The 23,432-nt window shown below is 46.4% G+C and overlaps 1 protein-coding gene across 2 annotated transcripts in view; it reads left to right on the forward strand.

Moving 5' to 3' along the window:
- MAGI3 (membrane associated guanylate kinase, WW and PDZ domain containing 3) overlaps nucleotides 1-23,432 on the forward strand; it is a 946,614-nt gene that overhangs the window by 518,558 nt on the left and 404,624 nt on the right. For both annotated transcript variants that reach the window (XM_069238693.1, XM_069238692.1), the window contains exon 7: nucleotides 1,415-1,472. In XM_069238693.1, the coding sequence (XP_069094794.1) occupies nucleotides 1,415-1,472 (58 nt within the window). The remainder of the gene's footprint in view (nucleotides 1-1,414; nucleotides 1,473-23,432) is intronic.

Here is a 23,432-nt window from a genome sequence, read left to right on the forward strand (position 1 = left end):
TTACTTGAATATATCTACAAATTCTGAGAACTGGAAGTGCCTTGGTGTGTAGACCTTTTTAATGGTCTTGACTGTGTATAAAAGCTCAGAACTCTCCCTTTCCTGCCTGTCTACCCTCTTTATTAATTCTGGGAGGATTGGTGACAAGCATATAGTCCCTCTTTTTGCACCCTGGGCACTTAAATATTACAGAAGGAGCCATTGACACTTATGAGGCCCCCCTTCTATAATACAGAACACACTGGTACTAATTGCACACCAATGAGATCCCAAGGAGGCATGCTGTCATTCGCATGGGGCAATGGCCCCTTACAAATGAGGGAATGCTTTGTCTCTGAACGTGTGCAGTATTACTGATGCAGTACAGAGGCAACAGGGCCATCAGGAGACACATTGTGCACCACATAGCTGTGGCTCACAGTTAGTGCCCACAAGAGAGTACCCTTTGAAAGGGAGGAAAGGGTAACAGATGTACCCCGGCCAGGTATGCCCCTGCAGGGGACTGCAGACGTTCACATGCAGCTCTTAAATGCGCAAGTTAAGCATGCTGTCCCAGAGCCCGGTTCTGCTTGCTCTCACTGCTGTGGATTGATTGGTGTCTCTGGATCTCTAGATGCCTATTTCCATCTCCACTTCCATTGGCGTTGTCTCCAGTTCACCATGGGTTCTGACACTACCAGTTTGTATTACTACCATTTGGTCTAATAACCGCTTCGTAGGTGTAAACCAAAGTGTTGACTCTAGTGGTAGTGTCACTCTGGATGTCAAACTCCCATTGTTTCCATACGCGATGAAAGCATGGTGACTTGTGCTAGTTATGGAACGTTTTCAGTGCATCCCTGGTGGGTTACTTGGGCTTGTTCATCAATGCCCACAAATCTGACCTCGTCCCCAAGCAGGAGCTAATCCTCATAAGTGAAGAGTAAAAGCCTTCAGGCATGTCGTACCCAACATTACTAAGGATTGCAGAATTCTGGATACGTTTCCAATGTTTGGAGAGTCAATAGCCACTAAGGATGAATCTTTCAAACAGCTATTAATATACATGAGAAATAAACAAGGGGTTTGCTGAACGGAGTCCTGTCTCGCACTGCCTGTAGACTGAAACATAGGGGCACGTTCATCTACTGCTCTAAATCTTATAGCGGCTTTGAAACATGTAGATCTGATTATGATCCAGTAATGATCTATCAGTGCCTATCTCTTCCACTTTAGCCTATACATTCACTCTAGTGGCACTGAATCTGAGGTTTGAGTTACTGCATCCAGCATAATTTACATGGTTGGTAATAGGATCACTCCTGGGATCGTATTTTCATAACAAAAGGTGTATTGCTGTAAATTTTATACCATCCTCAAATGCTTTCTTGTTGTCATTCAAATTCATAATCATTTTTACTCTGTTTTATTTCAGAACTGCCATATGGCTGGGAAAAGATAGAGGACCCACAGTATGGAACTTACTATGTTGAGTAAGTGCTGCAGACGATAATCTAAATGTTTTTATTTGGCCTATTTTTATGAAATGTTGTCATTATAGTGTGTATGTGCTTTATAAATAACAGTCGTGTTAATTGCAGAGTGTTTTCTTGATATATTTGTGAGCATCATTTGACTTGTGTGATCACACCCTTTTTTCTTAGTTTTTTTTTTAATAATGGACATTGTAAAGAAAATAATTGGATGTATACCAGCGGCATCACCAACACTGACATAAGCTAAAACATCATATATATATATATATATATATATATATATATATATATATATATATATATATATATATATATATATATATATATTTTTAAGACTATCTTTTATTTTATCGGACAACATACGGAGATAGCCAATGTGATATTGGTCTCTTACATTTGTCAATCAAGAGTACACAAAGTACAAATGAGACCTATACTAGATGAGAAAAAATAACTGTGGCAAGTCGGGTACCCAAGCTGACACGATGGCACTACAAAAGGATAAGGGGTAGGGGGGAATGTGGAAGTTAGGAACTAAGAAAAAATGACATAGTATTCTAAATTGTACTTATGAAATCTTGCACAGTGTTTGTGAGGAACTAGATTTTATTTGCATTAATGCTTTGAACACAGAATGCATCTTACGTAAGCAGTTGTTTGCACAGTAACCAAATATAACACGTTGTTTTTGAATTCACTGACACTTTAGTTAAAACGTTGCAACATTGTCTTTGAAATAATGCTGATATGCAGCCCCTCTGGGGCGATTCTGTCAGGGACTTAAAATTTACATAGTTAGGATTCTGTTGATACAAATACTTGTCAGGGGAACCTTTGGTAGCACCCTGGATCTGTATTATTATACTTTATATTATTTTATGTTGAAATTGAATGTCCATTTTTTGGACACCGGGTCCTTTGTGTGGCTGAACTTCCTGGGGTGGGACTTCGTTCCCCAGGATACACTTGGACCTGGGAGGCGTGGCTGGCCCACTCCATTGCTCTATAAAGCGCTGCAAAGCCCCGCAGCATGGGACATTGTTTGGACACTGCGACCTTTGTGTGCTTGGTCTTCCTGGGGTGGGACTTTGTCTCCTAGGATACACTTGGACTTGGGAGGTGCGTCTGGCCCATTCCATTGCGTTATAAAGCGCTGCAAGGCCACTGAGGTGCAGGATGAACCCCGGCGCACGCCTGCGCGAAGACCAGGTCAAGTGTGGGCCCGTCAGCGGCCTGGAGAGATCAGGCCACGCCCCCTTCCAACAGCTGGAATGTTCCTAAGTGGAGTAGTTTTTGTTCTATCATAAAGCCAATGGGGAAAATAAAGTTGGTGCAGAGTGCCTCTTGTGAGGATACCAATACCACTATCTATTCCTATTCTTTCTGGGACGGGCGGCATGGGTACTTTCCAAGGAGATTCTCCTTACTGAAAGGAGACTCTCAATGGAAATAGTTAGGTGTGACTGTGGCTTGATGCCCCAAGGTGATATTGCAGAGATGGAATTTCAGCTGTCAGAATCAACAGAATTGCAAGACGACATACAGCATGTATTTTCAAGCTAGGGAATAGCCAGATGGCTGGGCAGCAAAGTAGGTTTAAGGAGCAGGGTTTATCTGACTTTAATCGGCTTCCCCCCGGGGGGGGGGTGACACTACTCTATTACATCTTCACCTGAATCTGCACCATTTGTAGGGGTTGTAATTGGGGTACCCCCCTATCAAAACAGGTGAGTAGGAAACAACGGCTCATCTCATACGCAATATGAAACATTGGTGTAATTCCACTTTAGTGATTGGACCTCTCCTGGCTGGGTGGGACAGAGGGGGAAAGATGTTGAAGGAGATTGCATTATAGTTAATTTACGGTATCCTACATTTGCAAAAGCTCTTATCCAAGGCAGTTTTATTACCCACGACAATGCCACAACAATGAGGTTTTGCCCCTTGCAGTACTTCTGCCCCCCCTTCCATCTACTCAGATGATATAGGTTGCTCCGCTACGACCCCACCACCCTCCACGCCCTCAACCCAGGGCGCTCCAACACCAGCTTCCAAGCTCACCCTAAACGCACCCATGGACCTTTCGCCTGCCACTCCTGCAAACGCATCTTCCACCACGTCCACCAGCCCACGTGCCATCAACCACCTCAAGTGCATCCTGGTCAACGCTCGATCCGTCCACAAGCACGCCGTTGAACTCTGGGACCTCCTGGACTCCACAGCACCGACGTCGCCTTCATCACGGAGACCTGGATGAATGCCTCCTCGGCCCCTGACATCGCCACTGCCATCCCCGAAGACTACAAGATTTCCAGGAAAGACCGCACCAACCAAGTAGGAGGAGGAATCGCCATCATCTTCAAAGACTCCATCAGCATCACCACCTCCACCGAAGACACCCCCCTCGCCGCTGAACACCTGCATTTCCAGATTCGCACCGACCCCAGGACCACCCTCAGAGGATCCCTCATCTACCGTCCCCCCGGACCGCGCGCCCCTTTCAGCAACTCCATCGCCGACTTCGTCTCCCCGGACTACATCCTCCTAGGCGACCTCAACTTCCATCTGGAACAGAACAACGACCCCAACACCACCGCCCTGCTCGACAACCTCGCCAACCTCGGCCTCAAGCAACTGGTCAACACCGCCACCCACATCGCCGGACACACGCTTGACCCCATCTTCTCCGCCAGCAAACACGCCTCCTTCAGCTACGCCTCCGCTCTCCACTGGATCGACCACAGCTGTGTCCACTTCTCATTCCGACGCGAGACCCGCCACCTCCGCACTCAACCCATCCCTCGTCGACAGTGGAACAAAATCCCTGAAGAACAACTCTTCTCCGCACTCACCATCAACCAACCTACCATCACCACCGACCCCAACGACGCAGCCCTCAGCCTCTCGAACTGGATCTCCAACTGCGCAGACAACCTTGCTCCCCTCAGACGCACGCATCGACAGGCCATCACCAAAAAACCTCTCTGGTTCTCAGACACCCTTAAGGAATCGAAGAAAACCTGTCGCGCCCTCGAGAAAACCTGGCGCAAGGACCACACCGCCGACAACATGACCGCCCTCAAAAACGCAACCCGCGAACACCACCACCTGATCCGCGCAGCCAAAAGGAATTTTTTCACCGACAGACTGGACAAAAACAGCCACAACAGCAGAGAACTTTTCAGCATTGTTAAAGAGTTCTCCAACCCCAACGCCGCCACGCCCTCACAAGACCTGTGCAACTCCCTCGCCACCTTCTTCCGTCGCAAGATCACCGACCTCCACAACAGCTTCGGACACCAGACCCAACCAAGCATCACCGAACCCACACCCCCGGCCATCACCCTCAACGCCTGGACCCACATCAACACTGAAGAAACCAAAGCCACCATGAACTCTATCCACTCCGGCGCCCCATCGGACCCCTGCCCTCACTTCATCTTCAATAAACCCGACGACATCATCGCCCCGCACCTCCAGACCATCATCAACTCTTCATTTTCTTCTGCTACCTTCCCCGAAAGCTGGAAACACGCCGAAGTCAACGCCCTACTAAAGAAACCTACGGCTTACCCAAGCGACCTGAAAAACTTCTGCCCCATCTCGCTCCTCCCCTTCCCTGCCAAGATAATAGAGAAGACCGTCAACAAACAGCTTACCAACTTCCTGGAAGACAACAACCTTCTCGACCCTTCACAAACCGGATTCCGAACCAACCACAGCACTGAAACCGCCCTCATCTCAGTCACAGACGACATCAGAACCCTGATGGACAACGGTGAAACAGTCTCCCTCATCCTCCTCGACCTCTCAGCTGCCTTCGACACCGTCTGTCACCGCACTCTAATAACCCGCCTCCGCTCCACCGGGATCCAAGGCCAGGCCCTGGACTGGATCGCCTCCTTCCTCTCCAACCGCTCTCAAAGAGTCTACCTCCCACCTTTTCGCTCAGACCCCACCGAGATCATCTGCGGCGTACACTCTTCAATGTCTACATGAGCCCCCTCGCCAACATCGTATGCAAGCACAACATCATCAACACCTCCTACGCCGACGACACCCAACTTATACTCTCCCTCACCAAGGACCCCGCCAGCGCTAAGACCAACCTACAAGATGGCATGAAGGACGTTGCAGATTGGATGAGGCTCAGCTGCCTTAAGCTGAACTCTGACAAAACGGAAGTCCTCATCCTCGGCAACACCCTGACCGCATGGGACGACTCCTGGTGGCCCACGGCCCTTGGCACCGCACCGACCCCCTCGGACCACGCCCGCAACCTTGGCTTCATCTTGGACCCTCTTCTCACCATGACCAAACAAGTCAACACCGTGTCCTCCGCCTGCTTCCTCACCCTCCGCATGCTCCGCAAGATCTTCCGCTGGATCCCCGCCGACACAAGAAAAACCGTGACCCACGCCCTCGTCACGAGCCAGCTGGACTACGGCAACACCCTCTATGCTGGGACCACCGCTAAACTCCCAAAACGCCTGCAATGTATTCAAAACGCCTCGGCCCGCCTCATCCTCGACGTACCCCGCAACAGCCACATCTCCGCTCACCTGAGACACCTGCATTGGCTCCCAGTCAGCAAAAGGATCACCTTCCGACTTCTCACCCACGCACACAAAGCCCTCCACAACAAGGGACCTGAATACCTCAACCGTCGCCTCAGCTTCTACGCCCCCACCCATCTCCTCCGTTCCTCTGGCCTCGCGCTCGCTGCCATCCCTCGCATCCGCCGCTCCACGGCGGGTGGGAGGTCCTTCTCCTACCTGGCAGCCAAGACCTGGAACACCCTCCCCACTAGCCTCAGGACCACTCCGCATTCCGGAGACTCCTCAAGACCTGGCTTTTCGAGCAGCAGTAACCCCCCCTTCCCCCTAGCGCCTTGAGACCCGCACGGGTGAGTAGCGCGCTTTATAAATGTTAATGATTTGATTTGATTTGATTTAGGTGAGCCTCTATCTAATTCACATATGGTGGTATGAGTGAATGCATGTAAGGAAATATAACTTGAGAACAGGTTTGTGCCTCTGAGTGGGCTGGATGATAACGACTGACTGAGTGGGCAGCTAGTAAGTGTCACTCCCGCCCGCCCGTGCCCAGAGAAAGCAGAGAGAGTGTACTGTTTTGATAGGGCCCATGGATGGGCAGAAGCCCCTTTTAATTTCCTTGAGCTGGAATATTGCCAGGTTGAGAGACAAAAAGGACGATGTTAGGTGTTTGGAAGCTCTTAGGGGGAACCAAATTGTGGCCATGCAGCAATTTGGCACATAGATAATTCTTTTTATTTAGATGGTTTTCCTCCTTTTTTAACTTTGGGGGTGTTCAATTGGTGGTCTTCTTGCACTAGTTTCCCTCAATGTCCCCTGTATTTCCTCCATGGTGAAAACAGGCTCTCCTAATCCGCTGGCAGTAGAGTTAGTATTCAAGTGTGGGCCATCATTGTTGGTGGTACATTTTTATAACTATTTCATCTGATCGAGACTTCTAGTTGCAGATTCCTTACCTTAGAATTTTCCCCTGGCGCGTCAGACTGGATCCAGAGCTTTTTTCTTTGAGCAATACCCTTGCGCTTCTGTATGTGGCGTCTGACGTCTCTGCGGGCGTTGTAGTCGGCGTGATGACATCAGGAGTAGTACATAGACGCCGCCTCAGCTCAGTGACGTCAGTTCTTTTCTTTATGCGCCACATGCTGATCCAGAGAGAGCCTACCCTAGGTCAATTTTTGACAGACTTGAGTTTTTTTGGTGAGTTTTTGGTGCGTCAAGGATGTCCCCGAAGGTCCGGAGCTTGACTCCACATAGGTCCCGATCTTACTCGAGAGGAGGGTCTTGAGACCGTTGGCGGAGCCGCAACCACTCGTCCTCCTCGAAGTCTTCAGGTCAAGGTAAGAAGTCGTCAAAGAAATCTCGTCATCTTTCAACTTGACCCCGTCGCTTGGCTGATGCAACACGGGAGGAGTGTCGACGCTCAAGGCTTCTGTCCTCAGAGCCTGTTTTTGGGTCTGCTCCACGCCTCCCTGAGTTTCCGGGAGCCTGGGCGACCCCTGCCTAATAAAGTGATTTCTATGAGGCCAAACGCCTCATTTTTGGGTATTCCAACCCTGCTACAGCGCCTTCGGGCCCAGGGGGTTCGGTTGGAGGGCCTTTGGGTTCTGCACCAGCGGCTCTGGCCACCGAAGTCTCCTCCGGATCCACTCTTGGATCTGTACCAACACCAGTCGTACTATCAAGATCTTCCCTGGCACCGGTTCGAATGTCAATGCTCCACACGTTGGTGGTGCTAACTATCGACATCGACCCGATCGGTATCCCGGATGACTCGAAGTCAGAACGGCGTCAGCCGCCGCCACCTCCTTCTTCGATGGGGGCCTATTCACCCCAGGTTGGATTCTGACCCTTATTCTTATGGGTTTGAATTTGAAGAAGGATTGGAGGATTCCCTGGACCTTTATGAATACCAGGGTGACCCTAACACACAGAAGTTGGGCGAGGCCAGTGGTCTGGATACCTCTCCAGATGCTAGCATGCTCTCTCCTCTTACTGTGGCTACTGTGGAGGGAGCTACTTATCCCATGGTGGTCAGTAGGGTGGCTGAGGTCCTCGGCCTGGAGCTGCCTACTGTTCAGGTGAGGTCTAATCTCCTGACGGAGGTGCTTCAACCAGGGGGTTCCACCTCTGAGCCTCTTCTACCATTCAGTGAAGCCCTCACCGATGACCTTTTGGGTACTTGGTCCAAACCTAACACAGGGACTCCTGTGAGCAGGACAATCGCACGCCTCCATCAGCTCACCCTAAATTCCTGTCCCAACACCCCACGGCTGAGAGCTTTGTTATCCAAGCATCCTCATCCTCTGGCGCGTTCCCTTCTGCACCTCCGGATAGGGAATCAAAAAGGCTGGAACAATTTGGGAAGAAGTTGTTTTCTTCCTCCACTCTAGTGCTGTGGTCAGGAAACACCACATGCCTTTTGGCCCGTTATACACACCCTCTGTGGGATACGGTCGTGCAAAGTCTGCTGTAGATACCGGATGAGGCCCGTGCTATTGTCTCCCAAGAAGTCACTGATGGGTGAGACATGGCTATCTGATGTGGGCTGGACACAACTGACTCTCTGGGCAGATCGGTTGTGCCGACGTTGGCTTTGAGGCACCACGCCTGGTTACCCACATCTAGTTTCTCAGGGGATGTGCAACAGACCCTTATGGACATGCCCTTTGATGGCTCCCGTCTCTTTGGAGACAAGGCTGACTCGTCACCGGAGAAGTTCAAGGACTCCTGGGCTATGGTTCGGTCCCTCAGCCTTTCCACTGCCCCTCGTCCCCAACAGTCTTTTATGGCCACGGAAGAGGCTTTCTGTTGTATCCCTTTTCCCAGCCACTGTGCGACCTATGCTATTCAGCCACTGCATGTCCGAGGATGTTGAATCACACGTGGTCATGGGACAGGGAACCAGAGGTCTGCCCAGATCACCCCTGCCCCTGCTGCAGCCTCCAAACCCTCCTAGTCCGTCCCCTCACTCTGGTCTTGTGGTGGCAGGATTGGCCATCACATGCCCCACTGAGAATACATCACTACGGACAGGTGGGTTTTGCTGATCGTTCGAATCTGCCCCACCAGCCATTCCTCCATCATTCGGCTTTATACTGGAGGGTTATTTGGCACTTCTCCTCCAGGAAGTCGCAGCTCTATTGGCCATAGGGAGCCATAGAGAGGGTCCCTGCGCCAGAAGTAGGTCGTGGTGGTTGTTCCCTCTACTTTCTGGTGCCCAAAAAAGACAATGGCTTACATCCTATCCTAGACCGTCGAGCCCTCAATCTCTTCCTCAAGAAGGAGAAATTAAAAATGCTCACCCTGACTCAGGTCCTGGCTGCCTCGGGCTCAAGAGACTGGATGGTAGCGTTGGACTTGCAGGACGCTTATTTCCATGTTCCCACCCTGCCTGCCCACAGACATTACCTAAGCTGTTTTGGGCACAGTGCAGTTTCGGGCCTATCCTCCCGAAAAGCGAGTCCAGGATATTCAGGCTTTGATTCCGATCTTTCAGCCTCTATCTTGGGTTTCAGTGAGACTGACTCTAAGGCTGCTGGGCCTCATGGCCTCCTGCATCCTGCTAGTGACACATGCTTGATGGCATATTCAGGCTCTGCGGAGGGACTTTTGAAGTTCCAGTGGGTGCAGCATCAGGGACATCTCTCCGACATGGTCCATATCTCAGATGGGACTGTGAAAGACCTGCCGTGGTGGCTCTCGAATCGACATTGGGTCAGCGGCAGATCCCTCTCCCTTCCCCAACCGGATCCGTCTGTTGGGACGCATGCGTCACTTCTGGGATGGGGTGGCCAAATGGGAGAGGTGGAGATCAGAGGCCTCTGGTCTCCGGCGGAGTCTGGGCTCCATATCAATTTTCTGGAGCTCTGGGTGATCAGGCTTGCGTTAAAAGCATTTTTTTCCTTTCTCAAAGGGAAAGTAGTGCAAGTGTTCACGGACAACACTATCGCCATGTGGTACGGCAACAAACAGGGTGGAATAGGGTCCTGGACCCTTTGTCAAGAGGCGCTGTGCCTCTGGACATGGCTGGCACATCAGGACATCACCCTGGTGGTTCAACATCTGGAGGGCTTTCTGAACACCAGAGCAGACAAACTCAGCCATCAATGCATAGCCGATCACGAATGGTGTCTCCACCCAGAGGTGACTCAAGCTCTCTTTCAGCAGTGGAGAAAGCTTTGGTTAGATCTGTTCGCCTCCGCAGAGAATGCACAATGTCAACTGTTTTGCACGTTGGATTTTCCAAGGCGGCACTCGCTTGGAGATGCTTTTCGTCTCGAGTGGAACTCCAGCCTCCTTTCCGCCTACACCACTTCTGTCCAGAGTTCTCAAGAAGATCAAGAACGACTGAGCCCAATTAATCTTGGTGGCTCCTGACTGGGTATGGAGAGTATGGTATCCAGGGCTACTGAGCATAGCCACCGATCCTCCACTCAGACTGCCGCTTCAGGAAGATCTTCTGTTGAACCAACAGGGGACAGTTCTCCATCCGTACCTGTCCAATCTCTGTCTTCATGCATGGAGATTGAGCGGCAGCAGTTGACAGCTTTTGACCTTCCACACAAAGTCTGTGATGTAATCTTGGCAGCCAGACGTCTCTCCACCAAAACGGTATACGCCTGTCGCCATTAATTTGTGGCACGGTGTACCAACAAATCTGTTGATCCTCTCTCTGCTCCTCGATCCAAGGTTATTTTGTTCATTCTTTCTTTGGCCCAGCAGGGCTCTGCTTTGGGCACCCTTAATGGCTATTTATTAGCTATTTTAGCCTTTCTTAGGTTGGCTGTTCAGCCTCCACTCTTTAAGTCTCCTATTGGATTCCTTAAGGGCCTCACCCATTTCTTTCTTCCCACTCCGTTTATCATGCCTCAGTACTTAGTCTTGAACTTAAGTGTGCTCCTTTTGAGCCGATGGACAATTGTCCCTTACTGCTTCTTACTTTCAAAACAGTTTTTCTTGTTGCCATCACTTCCGCTCGCAGAGTGAGCGAGCTTCAGGCTCTTTCTTCTAAGCCCTCATTTTTGTCTGTGTATTCTGACAAAGTAGTGTTACGTATTAATGCTTCCTTCCTTCCCAAAGTCGTTACACTTTTTCATGTAGGCCAGCCCATCACTCTGCTGCTTTTTATGCTCCTCCCCATCCCTCTCATGAGGAGTAGAGACTCCACCGCCTGGATCCAAAGAGAGCAGCCTGCTTTTTATGCTCCTCCCCATCCCTCTCATGAGGAGTAGAGACTCCACCGCCTGGATCCAAAGAGAGCATTGGCGTTCTATCTCAATCGTACTGAAGATTTCCGGGTGGACGATCAACTCTTTGTTGAATATATGGGTGCGAAGAAAGGGAAGGTGGTGCAAAAACGTACCATCTCACGATAGGTAGTTTTTTGCATCAAAATGTGCTACGTTTTGGCAAAGAAGCAACCCTCTGAGGGCTCGCGCGCTCATTCCACCAGAGCACCTGCTGCTTCCTCGACGTTAGCATGTGGATTTCCTGTCCTTGATATCTGCCAGGCAGCTACGTGGGCATCCTTGCACACGTTTACTGAACATTACTGTCTGGACAGTCAGGTCAATAGGGATGGCTACTTCGGTCACTCGGTCCTTTAGGACTTTCTAGTATGATCTTGGTTCACAACCCACCTCCGAGGATGTCATTGCTTGGGTATCTATTCTAAGGTAAGGAATCTGCAACTAGAAGTCTCTATCAGATGTACAAGTTACTTACCTTCGGTACAATATATCTGGTAGAGACAAATTCTAGTTGCAGATTCCTTACCGACCCACCCATCCTCCCCGCTTGCGAACTCATTTCTTAGGACAGGGCTTCTCCATTCAGGGCCTTAGATCTGGCACATCAGTGTTATTCATAGCTCTGCACTTTGGTGTGGAAAGTCATGAAAAGAAACTGACGTCACCGCTAAGGCGGCGTCTGTATACTACTCCCAAAGTCATCACGGTGACTACGCCACCGACGAATCCTGTGGAGTCGACCGGTGCCACCTAACGACACGTAAGGGTATTGCTTGAAGAAAAAAATCTCCGGATCCAGTCTGACGCCTAGAGGAAAATTTTAAGGTAAGGAATCTGCAACTAGAATATGTCTCTATCAGATATATCATTACCATAAGTAAGTAATTTGTATACCAGGCGTGTTCCATTGGAACACACCCTTCACTTAAAATTGTTTTGAGAAGGTTATGGGGAGAAAAGGACCTCTCCGTTTCAGGTTTTAATAATGGGTGACTTCAATGTTCACATGTGTCTATAAGGATGTGGTCTAGGCAGCGGGTCATTGGATGTAAGCCCCCAAGTAACACATTTTGAACATACAGAAAGTAGCAGCTTGTATTGCATTGAGCAGATGGGAGAGGGTAAAGTCACGCCTTCTTTCATTGTATCAGCACTTTTGTCTTGTCTTGTTAAGTCGGTGAACGTAATATGGAACAACGTTAGTGATCACAATCCTGTTGCGATGGAACTGGCATGGGGGCTAGGCTTGGGCAGTAATCATAGGAAAGGCCCTCCCTCCCAATGGTGTTATCAGCACCAAGCACGGAGGCTTAAGTGGGATAGGGTGATTCCAGAGGTATTTGTAGAGAATTTGTATATGGTGAATGCGGTGGCTATTGCTCTATGTCTTGATAATGATATGCAGGAAGACGAGGTTCATAATGCCTTCAACAGGTTATGTGGGCACATTTCTTACACTCTCTCGATCAGAGGAAAAATAAGTAGCAACAAGGTGGACAAATAGTTTGATAGTAACTGCTCCAGGCACATAGAAACCTGTTAGCAGCCATAAAACAAATTTCAAGGGACAGGGACAAGATTCAGCCTATAGGAAAGCCTATAAATCAAAGAACCTACTTTGCAAAAAAGAAATTAAGGACCAAGCGTGGCAGGAGCTACTGCAGCCAAGTGTTTTAGGCAGCAACACTAAATTTTGAGAGATAGTAAACAGATTTTTTCTCTGGCATAAGGAATTCCAGAGTGGATTGTAACATCCATCCCAATAGATGGGTGTCTCACTTTCAGGAGTAGTCACTAGGGGGTGTGATAAGAGGAGGGATAGTAGCTGGGAACCTGGTAGTGACATCCTCCCCTCCTCCCCCAGAACTTTAGTGAAGAAAAGGTGTGTAAGGCCTTTCTCGCTATGGCGAGGGGGAAAGCGCTGGGCCCAGATTTTGTCCCCCTTGACCTTCATAAGACTAGCCCCCTAAGGTGGGCAAGGTTCTTGGTGCAGGTATTTAACGTGGCATGCAGGAAAGGTTCTCCTATATCCTTGATGAAAACAATTATTTTACCCATTATTAAAAAGGGATCTAGAGACAGCCCGCAGTGCTACCATCCCATCTCCCTTATAGACCCTGCTGCAAAAATCATAAATCATGAGACAGGTAGTGTTGGATAGATTAACACCCTGGCTTGACAACAACAACATAATTTCAGATATCCAATATGGCTTTAGGCAGGGGAGTGGGACTTAGGACCAGTGTATTCATTTCCAATTGATTGTTGGTAAATACCAACAATCGGGTGTCTTTATATAGCATTTATGGACCTTGCCTCGGCCTTAGATCGAGTTAATAGATCCAAACATTGACCCCTACTTATTGAAATAGGTGTAGAAGTTGAGCTAGTGGCCTTTTTATGCAGTTTTCCCTCCAACCTATTGGCTGCTGTGAGGTACAATGTGGACAGCTGTCTGTCCACTTCATGATCAGTTCAAAAGGGGGTAAGACAGGGGTGCAATCTGGTGCCTCTATTATTTACCCTATATATAAATCAACTGGGTTTTACCCTCTATATAAATCAACTAGGTGAGGTCTTATCAGCCACCTCAAGGGTTGTTCCTAGGGCTGGATCCAAGTTAACTCCTGCATTGTTGTTCGCAGATGATGCGGTTTTGATTGCAAGGACTCCGATAGGTCTTCAGTTGCTTTTGGATGCTTTCATTGATTTTATGGACTCACTTGACCTTGCACCAAACTACGCTAAGTCGCATACAATGATGATTGGCCGATGGAAGATTGCTAGGAAAGCCTTTTTTGGGAAGCCTTTCCATACTTGAATGTTCTATTTGATGATCAGGGGACCTGGAACCCGCAAAAGACCGTAAAGAAGAATATTCTCTTGAGGGGAGTAGCTGTGAGTATGGACTTTGCCAAGAGATTAAGTGCTAAACCACTGCAGGCCTTGGTGAAGGTTTATCGTGAAAAATGCATCCCAATGGCAAGTCATTGGTGTGATGTATGGACGTATTAAGACGTCTGTGAGCTCCAAGTAATAGAAAACAACGTTTGGATAGGCTTCTGGTAGTTCCAGCAAGTACCCCTTCTTTAGTAGTGCATGAGGAACTAGGCATTGATTAGCTCCCAGATCTCGTTGCACTGGCTCCCATTATGCCCTGCTCTCTCACCTAATCAGCTGGTGATTGGGGACTGTAGATCACTTGAAGGTGCACTTTGCATTCCCTGGCTCAAACACGTCAAAAATATGTTGGAGAGCATGGGTTGCCCTGAGTGAGTTATTTGCTAACCCCAAATCTTGAGGAAAAGTGATCTGCTGGAGCTAAAAAGAAATTTGCTTCCACGCAGGCAGGCTGATAGAGAGGCTAGGAAACATTCTAAAGCCATGGTGAAGCAATGTATTATAACAACAACAAGCTCACTAGGAGAACCTTCTCTGACGATTGTTAATAACCCCCATCACGTTATTTTTATTAACGAGGTTCAGGTTTAACCTTACACATTGGCTTTTAGCTCTCCCAAAAGGGTTTCTTAAAATTGGGGAGTTGCCACCCTGCCTTTGGACAATTTCACACAGCAGGATATAATGCACTTTATTTTCTTTTGTGATTTTTTCGGGCATTAAGGTACCGTTTTATTGTACCATTGTTGAGAGAAATTCAATTTGTACAAGTAAAACCAACACTGTTGTGTCTTCAAATGCTTTCTTGTCCCAGGGTTTGCTTTGGGGTCGCAAGTTTTCTTTCTGGTGCTCTCAGACTTAAGAAAACGTTATTTAGTTGCGGGGGTTTCCTACACAATGACTTATTAGTCCCCTGGGATGCAAATGCTGATAAATCTGGTTGCTACTGTTGTTTTTATTTATCGCTCTGTGTTTTTAAATGTTTACACTTTTATGCATGTATTTTTATCTGCCTATGTTTTTATGGTTGTGTGGACTTTATATACTCTTGAGTTACCTCACAAATGTATTTATGACTGAGTGAATGCTCATTTGCCAGTAGTGGCTTCCTGACGCCCTGAACACTGCTAACACACTGGAAAACAAAGAAAGAGACATAGTGAATGATCTTTGGTTAGTAAGGGTCGGCTGATTCCAAAAGGAAGATGATTGTATCGAAATTACTTGGATGCACAGTCTCGGTTTGTGGAACCTTAGAAACTGAAGAGGAGCTGAGGATAATCTTGAGTTGGTAGGTTGTCTTAAAATTCTTACATAGAAAGTTCCAGGGCCATCACCTACATTTTAAACCATACAAAGCGCCTTTAACATGACTTTGTGCCACTGCGGGAATGTCAAAGCTGAAGTTGCATGTTCCCAATAGCCTAGGTATAATAATGCATGGGTGGCAGCATTCTGCATGCATTGAAAGCACTGAAACATCTCCTTGGACATTCCAAGGTAGGCACTGCTGGAAAAGCCAATTTGCAAAATGATCACTGCCTGCAGTCCATGAACTTTATTTACAAAGGTCAGCAGGTGGAAGATTACGTTTAGCAGCCACAGCTGAAAGAACTATGTTTTTCTAGGTTATTATAAATATAGGCGCTGAAGTCCACCACAAGGTGCACATGAATAAGGGTAAGGATGCAGCACGAAATCAACCCACCACTGTAACCTATCTCAGAGCTGTAAAGTTTCAGCTTATTTAGGATCATGCATTTATCGATTGCTGATTCACATTCTCGTCATCTTTCTTTGGTTTTAGATGTCTGCTGGGAAAGCTTGAAAAGCATCTGGTTGCCATGACACCAGACTCATATGACTCAATATGCTGAACCATCAGCACTAATAAAACTGTAAAAAGAAATTGGTGAAAGTGCTAAGCTATGAAGATGCTTTTTGCTTAACTCTACCCTCTTATATTCATACACAGAAAAACTCCTGCTGCTGTTATTTAGAAATACCTCTGTATCGCCTCATAAGGCACCTTCACCTCGCCTTATGGAAGTGCCAGGCCTGACGGCGATAGAGAACTAGTCATCTCCCTGTTAGCATTTGATCAACTTTTTTCCACTCTAGTTAGCAAGTGTCAAGTCACTATGCCTTACCACCTTCACACTAGACCACCTTGGGCAGAATGGAGAGCATCCTAAATGGGTTATACCCCAGGTCTCCGAACTTCTCAGATGAGGCATCAGTCAGTCTATGATGACAGGATTTGTGACTGGGGCTGTACTAAAACCTAATAATAGTCATAAGAGACCATCTAGAATCAGTCATAAGAGACAATTCAGAACTCCAGCCGCGGCCACCAAGCTCATTTCAATGAACACACAAAAAGTGACTGTTTGCAGTCAGGTCTACACCCTCTGTCGCTCAAGGTGAAAGACACAAGGTCAGTTTATGACAAGCAGCCTTAGCTGTCCATTCTCGTCCTGTTCATAGATGGCCATACGTTTTGCGAATTTATACAATTATTAGTCCATTCTTTGTGTGCAGATTTATATAGCACGACTTCTTTGTAATGAATGAGTTCCATAAAAAGTTGTTGCCACTTTACTAGCCTGAAGTGAATTTGTCTTCATGCGTCTGCATAAATGATGCCTTAACCACAGTTGAAGTAAATCTGTCTACCATGGACCAACAGACGACAGAAAGCTGCGAAAAGTACAGTACTGTACTCTGTTCCTCACAGCAGATCTGACTGAGAGGAGTAAGATGCTAAGAGAGCAGGCGGTGGTGGATCTTAACTGAAGCTTATAGGACCAGGCACCTCTTCTCATCAACTTCTGTTTCTCCTCAGTTAAAAACGTGATCAATAGTCTACTGTATTTAACCATTTTTTCTGTATCATTAAATCTGTTTGCCTAAATGTGAATTGAAAACTGAACACAGCGTTGACTTTACTGTAATACAACTGAATCAGTTTTGTAGGCATTCCATTAAGGATTTGGGGCCCAATGTACAAAGACCCATTTTCACACGAGTGATGTGCAATTTACACACCTAATGATTTGCGAATGGAAATGCAGTTTGCGATGCAACTTATCTAGCAAGAAGTAGCATCACAAGTAGTCCATTCGCAGGCCACAGAACGACCTACCAAATGGATATTAATTAATCAAGTGGCAATTTGTGAAAAACTGCGATTGGCTGCAAATGCAAGGATGGAGGTTTTCAGGAGAGAGTCACACATCTGTCCCTTCATTTACTTTCCCTATCAGGAAATATGTTTTGTAAAGCAGTTTCTGTCAATTAAAGTGGAAGGTGCTACTATAAAAAAAAAAGGTTTCCTATTAGGGAAGATGTCAGAGGACCACTACCTGCTCCCCCTGAGGAAATACAACATGATTTTCAAAGGGGACAACTCCCCGTCAGCGAATCTCTTACACCCCAGCTCAGCGGTCAGTAACTGCTCGATGACCACCAAAACCTCCATCCTAATTTACAAATAGGAGGGAGTCGACCTGTGCATGCCATCTCATTTTTGCAGTTTGGGAAAGGCTTGACACGTCAGAAATCATTTCCTACTCTGTTTAATATGATAAGACTGTTTGCGATTGCAGACCCTGTGATTTTGGGAATCACAGCATGTGCAACAGCAAAAAGACTTTATACTTTAGACGCCTGAGAGTATACACAGTAGAACATTTCTGTGAAAGATAGTCCAAGGCAGTATGCTTTATCGTATATTTCTCTTTTGCTTTAACTGGTAAAATCATTTAAAGAGAAAATCATTTGCATATCACCTTCAGAATTTGCATTTAGAACCAGTCTCTGGAAGAATGGTCACACAGATCATGACTGCCTCATTTTATATATTCATAGTATTAACTACATCTGTCATCTTAGCTCTGCTCAAAGGTAAATTCCCTTTTTATATTGTATATCATCCATACCAGCTCAGATCTCCTGTACTTAACCAGATTTGCAAAAGCTCTACACCTTGTACACACAATTGAGGCTGTTGTCATTAAACCCGCAGCTGTCAACATTTATTTAAGATTGGCAACCATAAAACATGTATTTGAGACCCCGTATCCCAAGTAATTCCGAATACAACATATGGTTCCTACATATATAGATGGCATTCAGCTCCACACTGGCATATCCAACCACAGGGAACAATGCAACATTACCTCCCCTTGTCTGCAACACACATATTTTTGGATGCATCCAGGCTGTTATAATTAAAGTTTTGTAAAGCATATAGCTACCCGACAGGGTCTCCCAGTGCTAGACGTATAAGGTAAGGTGCTTAGGCCAAAATCAGGAACAGAGTTAAACAACCATTTACAATGCAACAGGTCTCGCGTTTGCTTGATTTGGAACTGTTAACGTTGTAAATTATTAATTGGAATTTTCTTGCCACTTAAATTGAAAATGAAAACAGTTGACATAAGCGAACCAGTTCAAAGCGCCATGGCCACCATGAGCATGAGTGCGAAGGAGAGACAAAAGGAAAAAGAAGTTCACTCACAGTCAAAAGTATCGACAATCGTGCAATTATCCATGTAACAGGGTCGATATCCAAGGCCGTAACTAAACCGCCCCAAAGAGGGACAAATGTAAAGCATTTACAGTGATAACAAAGGATTTTTGAAAGGTAAGCCCATAGACGAGTGATAGTGATGGGCATGCGGTGGGCATGGTGAAAAGCCCACAGATGGATTACAGAGGGTCAGAACTCTTGCCTACTCAACCTAAAAAGCCATGTTTTTAAGAGTATTCGGAAGACGCTAAGGGATTGACCTATTCTCAGTGAGTCAAGCAGCATGTTCAACAACTTGGGGACCAAATAGGAGAAAGAGCGACTGCCCTGACAGTTTATTTTTGATACTCCGGACCTTGAAAAAATTCTGATTGCTAGAACAAAGACAGCCGCTGGGGCAGTAGGGTTTCACTAGGAATTGCAGATAGCGGGAACCTACATTAGACATGGCTTTATGCATATAGCAAAGGGCTTTCAACTTTAAGCATTTTTTCCATCTATCTCAATTCGTATGACCAAAGACAAATATCCTCTGTCTTTGAAGTATGGTTTGGGATTGATCTATCATGTGGACATTGTCTAATCAGATTTATTTCGATATCTGTCTCCTGTTAATGAGAAGAACCATCCTGCTTCCTCACCGCATTGAGCTACCCAGAGCTGCGGTGTTGTCTGGAATACTGCAATATTGACCGTAATTACACCCTAAAGAAAGATTCTAAAACTCCAGAACTGAGCAACCAGACTTGGTTGCAATCTAAAGAAATGGTCTCATCTCACTAGCCAAGGAAGACCTGCTCTCTATGGCTCAAAGAATTAATTTCAAAACGTTCTTTACTGTCTTTAAAGCATTGTTGGGCCTCTGTCCAATAATACATTGCGTCATTCCTAGATTACACTCCCAGCCGCACACTTAGGTTCAGCAAAGTAAATTTGTCGACTCAAGCCAGTTTGAACCACAAGTCCCATAAAGGCAGGACTGTGCTCTGGGAGCTGAGCTGGGGACTAAGCTAGGTCCTGATTTGTACAGTCAACCAAATGTGACAGCGTTTAAGAAGAAACTGAAGACAAGTCTCTTTAAAGAGAACTTCCCAATCATCAACGAATCCACCAGGGCACTATCCCACTCCGGAAATGTACTGGGTCTCGCTATATGCAAATAAGAAACACTGAGCTAGTTTTTAAAGCCCAAATGCTTTGGCCTTCATATCTTGTGGGTTAGTATTTTTTTTACCCTAGCCACTGCTTTCACTACTATTCACAGTGCTTCCAAGTGAATGGCATTCTGTCACAAGCCACCATGTTCCAAAACAAAAATTACTAAATCAAAAAAAATAAAGTCAGTATTTTGACAATAGATTTGTAGCAGTTACTGAAACCTGTGCTCCAACTACCTGTTTCCAGACCTCTATTACTCAGTTAATGAGGCCTGATGAGATGGTTAGACCTGCTCTGGACGTTGTGAGCTCTGAATCTTCCTAGTAGGGCATGAGCGCTCCGAAAAACGAGGCTGCTTGGTTTATTGAGCATAGTACTACACAGAGTAAGTAGATCTTATCTTGGGTCCAGTCTTGCTTACGTGGGGAAAACTGTAGGAACAGGAGCTTGAAACAATTTGAAGAAAAACAATGTAAATACAGTTTATCCACTGACCTGTGTTGTGCATTTATAGAAGGTTCTGCTGGAAGGAAAACTTGACATAGTCCTGTTTTGCATAGCGCTGCCATAAGAATTATATGATTTCTTTAATTGTGAATATTGAATTAACTTTGTTCAAAATTAGAAGAATCTACTATAATCGTGGGTCTGTGATTAGATACGTTTTGAAATGGCCCATCAGCTCAAAGAATGCAGGGCGTGTGACTGCGCACCTCGGGCCATGGTGTGATTCCCTTGATCTGAGATCAAGAGGCAGTTGTGGAATATTCTGAGGCCCTGAGACTTCGCCTTGCGTTAAGCATTCAAACCATTCTGTTCAGGGAGGAGGAGTTAGAACATTTTCACACTGTGGAACTCAAGTTTAAATGTATCATATTTCCCTGCAATTAATGGCACAACTGGCTTTACCCCACTTTCATTGCTCAGTTTTCGAAATGGCAGGATAGAGGCTTGTGCTTACTACTGTCTTATTTGAGACAGCGAGGCTCGACAAGACTCAGTGCTAAATTTGCATACCTGAAATATAATTTAATAAACGAATATGTGACAGAACAACTAGGTCCTAAACAACTATAGCCTAAACCACTACTGCTAAACAACTAAAAGGTCTCCACAACTAATTACTGAACAAATACTGTCTAAACAACCATTGTTTAGACAGTAGTTGTTCAGTACTTAGTTGTAGACTTTTTAGTTGTTTAGCAGTAGTGGTTCAGGCAAGTAGTGGTTTAGACCTAGTTGTTCAGGATGTTTCCCTTAATAAACAAGTCTTGGAGTAGGGGCTCTGTGGTTCTTGGCAGTGAACTAAGCAAATGGGATTTGGACTGGAGTTTGACCTCAAATTCATACGGAAAAGGGCTGTCTTTGGTGTGACGATGATTGGTTCGTTCCAGGATAACATCGTGCCTTGGTTCCGAAGTCTAGCTAATGTCCTTGTGAAAGGTTATACTACTGAGTTGTACCCGTGGGACTGACGAATCCTAGAAGACGTCGGGGAGCTGCTCGCAGTTTTCTCATTGGTCACTTATGCCTGAATTGTTGAATGATGAAAGGAGGGCCGGGTTAGGCGAACAAGTGCTCCCAACAACGACCCCTCTATTGGAATGGTCCAGTATACTGCCATGAGTATATCAAAAGCAATATGGTGAAAATACTATTCTTTTTGCCTCAGCCCTCGCTTTCCTTGTGGTAATATTATGAATCCTGAGGTTTCTGTGCAGCTTCAAGAGAGTGACCAGGGGAATGATGGCAGAAATCCTTCAAACATGCGGTCTGGAGGCTAGTTTCACGGTAGGAGGATTTAATGAACTCCAAAATGAAAGAAACAGGCCAGTTTGAAATGCGGACAGTATGCAGTTGTAAAGATGCTCTGCATCTGACCTACAGCTAGATCAGTATGCCTTCATTTCTTCTGTGAAGATATGCTGTCATTAATTACATGAGTCTCTTGTTTCAAGAATACTGGTTTGGCACCAGTTTGTAGTTTTTGTCTATACATTAATATGAAAACGTTCCTCATTTTGAAAGCTAAACGCACAGGTACAGACCATTGCCGCTAGTCCCTGCTACGGCGTGCCAGGAAGCAGAGCCGGTAGCAATATATTTTCAGGGTCCTGGTGCCAAGAGTCCCATGGGAGAAGGTGCGCTTAATATCTTTCATGTAAATAGTTACCGTGAAGATGCTACAATCTAATGTCCTCTCTAAAACTCCTTCTTCACCATTCGGCGTCAATTGGCCACGACATTGTCGTTTGGCCTTTGTAGCACTGCATTGTCCTGCAGTTTAACTTTGAGATGTTTAAGTGTTTTGATTGCATGTATGCAACTTATGCATCCACCAATAAAAATAAGTCCTCTTTCATGTGAGAAATGGAAGCAGCCAAGTGGTGGAGTGTAAAATGCATGCAACTTGCTTGTTGGACCTTTTGAGGCCAAAGCATAAGCACACGCGAGTGGAGATATTGCTTGTGTTGCCAGACAGCACATTCCAGAAATCCTGGGATACTAACAGCGCATGCCGTGGGCTGAGATTGCTTCTTAGGTTTTGATGAATGAACGGTAGCTTTTACAAAATGCGGGACCTGTTGATCCTCGCACAAGGAGTCTGCAGCTCAGTGAGAGTATGGCTCCATTCCCAGATTGGTAAGATCTCGAGTCCCCACCACTGTGCTCCACAGACCATTTCTCAGTGGATACAAAGGACCTTTGCTTGGATATCAGCTTCAAGGAACAATTACTTGCTACACTAGATGCTGGTGGCATTGCTCCCTTTTCGGGTTGCAGCTCTGATCTCTTTAAAGGATGCCCTGCAGGGACAGACTGGCCATGGCAGGCATCAGGTGTGTCCCCGGAATGCTGGAAGAGTGGGGGCCGGTTTTCCAGCAGTGGGGGCTGGTTTTGTTACTGGGGAACGGTTTTTCCAGCAGTGCTGAGAACTCGCCCCCCAGTAATAAAGCAGCAGTGCTTCAAACTTGCAAACCTCCCTCTCTCCCGCATCTGATACCCCCGCCCCAGTGCACTGGGGGCTGGTCTAACAAAATGACAAAATTGCCAGGGCTGCTTGGGTTCCCAGTCCAGCCCTGATGCCCTGAACCATAAAGAGGATTATAATAGATGCCAGGGATAGGAAACAATAGCAGCCAGAATGTAACAGTCTCTGCTATTCAGTGCACATCTAATCTCTCTATACCCTTTCACTGCTGTACATAGTGTTTTCATTAACAGCCATGTTGTACAGAGGTATATGCCCTTCATTCCTGCCTTGTGGCTTACCTGCTCGAATTCATTGTTACATTTCTTTGACTGAAAATGAGTTCCTTCTAAACTTTAGGGTAAGGTAGCATTCTCCTATGGTCATGAACTCACCTGGTCAACCCGAAGACAGGTTAGTCCTCTGAATGACCAGACACCACCTCTACCACATTCCTTCCCCTTGCCCTCACTCAGCATCTGTTTGATCTATTTGCCTTCCCAAATGTACTAGGGATGCCTGTGAGAGTAATGCAACGGAACAAAGTACTTTTTGCTGGCAGGCTTTCCCAATCCTGTATTATTGATG

The sequence above is a fragment of the Pleurodeles waltl genome, chromosome 6 (genome assembly GCF_031143425.1).
Source record: "Pleurodeles waltl isolate 20211129_DDA chromosome 6, aPleWal1.hap1.20221129, whole genome shotgun sequence".
NCBI classification, from domain to species: domain Eukaryota; kingdom Metazoa; phylum Chordata; class Amphibia; order Caudata; family Salamandridae; genus Pleurodeles; species Pleurodeles waltl.